A 5329-nucleotide genomic window follows, 5' to 3' on the forward strand; every position below is an offset into this window, starting at 1 on the left:
GAAAAGTGCACTTTTCTGCACGTAATCAATATCCTGCACACTTTAAAAATAACCTGCCAATCATAGGGTTGTGTGCCAGCAGTGGAACATTAAATAAAAGTGACCTTCCCTCCTTTTTAATTTAATCATATTGCTTTCGCCATGTGTCACCCTCTTTCATCTTGCCTGTCGTTTCATCATATTTACAAAGGGACCTGATAGGTTTAATTAAAGAAACAATAATTATTAATTAACATGATAAATGTCTCTATTCTTCAGTAAGCGGCCCCCAAAGGCAGCTCAGGTAATTCAGTCTTTGATCACTTCTTTTGTATAATGTGTGGCATCTTTTTGCGTGCATCTTTTTCTCAACATTTTGTAGCTGGGTTTGTGTAGGCCGAAATATACAGGACTGCAAACGGGGTCTTCCTCTTAGTTTTTGTGCCTCGGCCAACCTTACAGTAGTATTATGGTTTAAAGGAATTAAACCACATTTCATAAGCAATTTCAACGTATACTTATGATTAGTGTAGCCCAGTGAACTATTAATGTATGTTTTATTCAGTCAATCTATTTAGAAACACAAAGTGAAATGTGTAAGTTATATGAAAGAAAAACAAACAAGATCATCAGCAATATATAAGCCACAAATAAGCAAATTTAGGATTGTTCTTGTTCAAAAGGGGTATGAAGAAGTTAAGAACTCTTCAAGTCCTACCCCCTCTTAATTTTCATTGTTCATAATAGAAATTGAATTTGCATCCATCTGTGTCCATGTGGAATTCAGTCAGCAGCAAATCAACTCTTTGTTTTTGTAATTTTACTTCTTTTAGAATCACTGTGGACAAATGTCAGAGAACATAACAAACATAATCAGTGGTTCATATTGTATTAATATGTAGGCTAAGTGGTGAATGAATAAATGATTTTTTATTTGTGTTTGTCATGCCACTGTGTGGCCCATCCCAGGACACCGATACAAAAGTAATTTCCTCCACAGCTTCTGGTCCAATGTCCACAAAATAAAGACTAAAGACTAAAGAACATATTACAGCAGCCACAAGACAATACTGTAACCCATACATTGTCCACTATAGAACTAAAAATTTCATACACAAAACTAAATTTCAGACACAGAAAAATGAATAAGCAGAGAATGTGCACTTCCTGACAAAGAATCAAATGTACAAAGCCGTCTATTTTTTTTTTTTTAGCCCACGCTTGTTCTAAAATCTCTGCAAATGCAAAATGTCTGCAATGTAGCACTTACATAAATGTACAGAAGTAGGAAAGAGCATATTATGGAAATACTCAAGAAAGGTACAAGTACCTCAAAATTGTACGTAAGTACAGTACAATTGTACTCAGTCTAGTTACGTACCAGACACTTTTATTTTGAAGGAAGTGTTAAATTCCGGTGTTTTTGTGGTTAGAGTTGGAGCAGTTACACCTCCTTTACAGTTGTTTTGTGGATATTAGACTGACAGGAAGGACAGACTGAACTGAAAGGGTGGGGATATTATTTATGGATCCATTATTACAGCAGTGAATAGGCCTGAACCAAGCGGCTGTTAAATCACTTCTCAAAATGTATCTAAAAAAAAACATTTCATTAAGAACTCTGTTTAATTATTATCATCATTATTTTTATATTATTGTATCTATTAGGCTACATTTTCTTTTTGTATTAACTTAACTGAATTTATTTGCCTCATTGGAGTCCTGAAATGTTTTAATCCTGGTTCAACCATGTACAGTAAAGAAGTAATAACGTTAAATATAAAAGGGCTGTATAAATTAAAATATAGTGTCTTACATAAATGTATTATATAAAAGTACACAAAAATGTACCTATATCACTAAAAGTAAAAGTAGGCTACCCATTATTCAGTCCATTTCAAAACTGTAGAACAATGTATATTATATGGGCCTATTTGGATTATAAATAGGAATGCAATCATGTGTAAGCATCACTTAAATGTTGCAGTTAATAAAGGTGGAGCTAATTTGAATTAGTTTATATTGCTAGATAACCCCCCCCCCCTCCCCTTCCTCAAAAATATATATTTTGTATTATTGATCACAATGTTACTGTCTGGAATAGTGTGAAAGTATATAACATAGACTCTCTATATGTAGCTACAAAATAGTTATTTGTTATACAGTTGTTTGCTAGCTTTGTTGTCCTTGTTTCAAGCCATATGTTAAATTCTATCTTTTCTGTTCTTGAACTGCGTGCAAGTACATTGAGGGCATCTTTAAATTAATTGGGGTTAGGGTTATTCTGAGTAGCACAAAATGGAACTAGGGCGTACTCAAGAAAAGTACAAGTAGTCTATCTAAAATTTGTACTTAACCCTTGTGTTGTCTTAACTTTTGGACCCTCTCATTACCCTCGGGTTAAATTGACCCGTGACTTATTTGGGGTTTTCAAAACAATTCTGAAATAACATTTTACTTCATAATATGTTAACAAATATTGTCTTTATCTCAATTTCAAACAATTGAGATAACATATGTGTTTAGGGAATGCAATCAAGTCTCTATACAACACAAATAAAAATTGAAGTGTGGTTCGTTTTTTGTCATAAGGGAATAATTCATGTTAAAAATCCACTATGGAAAAAAACATAACTGGACATATCCAGAATCATTTTCTGAATTGAGTCAGGAATACATGTTTATCACAGAAAATGAGGTAAGACCATTGATCTTCAGGTAGAAAAAATGTATACTGAAATGGGTCAATTTGTATACTATACATGGGTTAAGTACAGCACTCGAGTAAATGCACAGTTAATTTCCACCATTGCACATGGGTAAATAACTAATAAATAATGAATTAAGTGTTTTTTTTCAACTCCCCACGTCATCCACATGCTTTTATTTAGAAGGTCGTAACCGGAACTGCGGTCTTTTATTGCGGAGAGTAAATTCCAGGGTGGATCATCATGGGTGGATCACCAACTGACGTCTCCATTCAGTTTTAAGTCAAATCATCGCAATCTGGCGGACAGCGCAGATACATGCGTCTTCTAACAAGAGACACGCCAGCACCTTCTGTGGTGCTCTTGTAAGCTCCGGAACATTCTAGAACATCTGTGGGACGTCTTCTAACCGAAATTAGATAACGTAACGGCAAACGAACACCCCGAAAAAAAAAAAAACACAAAAATGGACGAAAAGCCGTTTACGAAAGAACTGGATCAGTGGATCGAGCAGCTTAACGACTGCAAGCAGCTGTCGGAGGGACAGGTGAAAACATTATGTGAAAAGGTGAGCTCTCTCTCAACTCTAACTTACTGTCAACGTCTCCTCTCTCCTCGCCGACGCCTTCCAGACATTCTTAAAATGGCGTCTACAGTGTACGTTTCACTGTGCCGTGCGTATTTTACAATCACTTCATGGTTTTTTTGTTTTGGGTGTTTAAATCGTTGCCTGGGAACCAATCAATCAATCAATCAATCAATCATACATTGTTTGTATAGCACTTTCCATAGATATAAAATGTAACAGATAGTGCTTCACATAATCTATACAAAACAATAGTTTAGATTTGTATTTGATAAAAAAATAACAGCTTTTACTGAGGAAAAGATATCATGAATCTCTAACAGAGAGGAACACCAAGCAGTAAAACAAGCTAAAATTCATAGATAAATACACCGACGAATACTTTGATGGATAAATATATAAAGCTCACTTATAAGCCAGACTAAAAAGGTAACGCTGGGTCTTTAGTTTGCTTTTAAGAGTATCGACAGTCGGTGCTGCCCTCACGTCTTAATGAAGGTTGTTCTGGAGGCGTGGACCAGCTAACGCTAATGAGTTACCAGCACGTGTTGTCGCAGACTGTGGGTTTACTAGCTAGCTAGCCAGGGAAGGGTCAGCATTGCTGTGTGGATTCAAGTCACATACCACATTTACAGCATTCCTTATTCAAACTGTCAGTGTGACCTGTGTTATGTCTTCTTAGCTTAAAAACAAAAGAGTCATACAGCTATATACATACACACACCTACAGACACACATGTAAACAAACCGCTCTATGAGGATTGTAAACAGTAATGCAGTAGGGCATTGCAATGAATACACCATAAAAAGTGGTGGAATAAAGAGAGAATTAATAATTATAGGTTGCTTATATATCTGCGGAATGTGGATATGACAGTATATGCAGTGTAAATGTGACGCCAGGGTACCAAAACAACCCACAAAACAATACTTTTAAGCCTTTCTACCCTCAAAGACTATCCTAATGTAGGCCAATGTGCAGCACATTGCAGCCCCCCGAAAAGTTGGTAAAGGCTTACTGTAAAAAAAAAAAAAAAGTTAAAAATGTGGGTGAACTTAGATTAAGTTGGCTTATCGTCCTCTATGCATGTGTGCTACATGATTACTTTGACTTTCTCACGGGTAGTTTAGCAAGTTGGCATCAACCTCTGACCCTTGCTAAGTTTGTATTCACTTCTCTAGTCAATACGCAGTGAGGCTGACTTGTTTATTAGGCAATAAAGTAGTCAACTTTCAAACTTAAACATGAAATACATGACTTGGTCAAAGATACATCGTGTGAATGGGAAGTCTTAACTTCTGAACCTTATCTATCCTCTGCTTTTACTTCCATTTGGTAGACATGTGTCACACAGGTAAACCTAGAGGAAATGCAAGCAAATGACGTGGACGCCTGAACACGGCATGGCTAGACTTTTCCCCTGACACTGTCATCTTTGAGGTCACAGAGGTGTTGTCATCTTAGCGTGGCTTTAACCTTTAAGCCACTTAACTGCTGCTTGCTTGTTGATCTTATTTAACTGTGGCACTTATTGTGATTCATTCAAACAGAAACTGAAAACCGAACATGTACATTGTTTTCGGTATCCATGTTTTTGCTTTGCTCCTGCTTTAGCTGATAAATGGCCAACGGACTCTGCAGACTTCTGGTGTGAGTTGGAGCCTAACTCCATTCTCACCTCAACATATTTCTGCTCAGACAATCAGCTGATATCCAGCTCTAGATGTCAGAGCCACACACAGTTTCACCTATAGACATTTGCCAATCATCACAATGTGGTGTTTCTTGATTTTCTTTTAAAAACTAGGCCCACTACTATATTTGGAGTGCTGGAAGTTAACCAAGGAACATAACATTTCTCTTTCCTGCTGCTCTCCTCTGTTTCCTCCCAATTGCAGCAAAGATGACATGAAAATAATTGAGAGGAAAAAGGAAACCTGCACAGTTCCCTCACCTTGCTGTAGCGTTGTCACAGCTTGTATGAGCTCAACTGCTCTAAACTGTCTACCTGCATCTACAATATCCATCCTCCACCCTGTGGATTTTGTTAATTTA

General features: G+C 36.7%; 1 protein-coding gene across 1 annotated transcript in view; it reads left to right on the forward strand.

Moving 5' to 3' along the window:
• Positions 1-2901: 2901 nt before the first annotated feature.
• Positions 2902-5329, forward strand: part of ppp2cab (protein phosphatase 2 catalytic subunit alpha b) — a 9512-nt gene continuing 7084 nt past the window's right edge. The window contains exon 1 of the mRNA XM_032533114.1: positions 2902-3255. Coding sequence (XP_032389005.1) covers positions 3154-3255 — 102 coding nt within the window. The 5' untranslated portion in view covers positions 2902-3153. The remainder of the gene's footprint in view (positions 3256-5329) is intronic.

Source organism: Etheostoma spectabile, chromosome 13, assembly GCF_008692095.1.
Source record: "Etheostoma spectabile isolate EspeVRDwgs_2016 chromosome 13, UIUC_Espe_1.0, whole genome shotgun sequence".
Taxonomy (NCBI): Eukaryota; Metazoa; Chordata; class Actinopteri; order Perciformes; family Percidae; genus Etheostoma; species Etheostoma spectabile.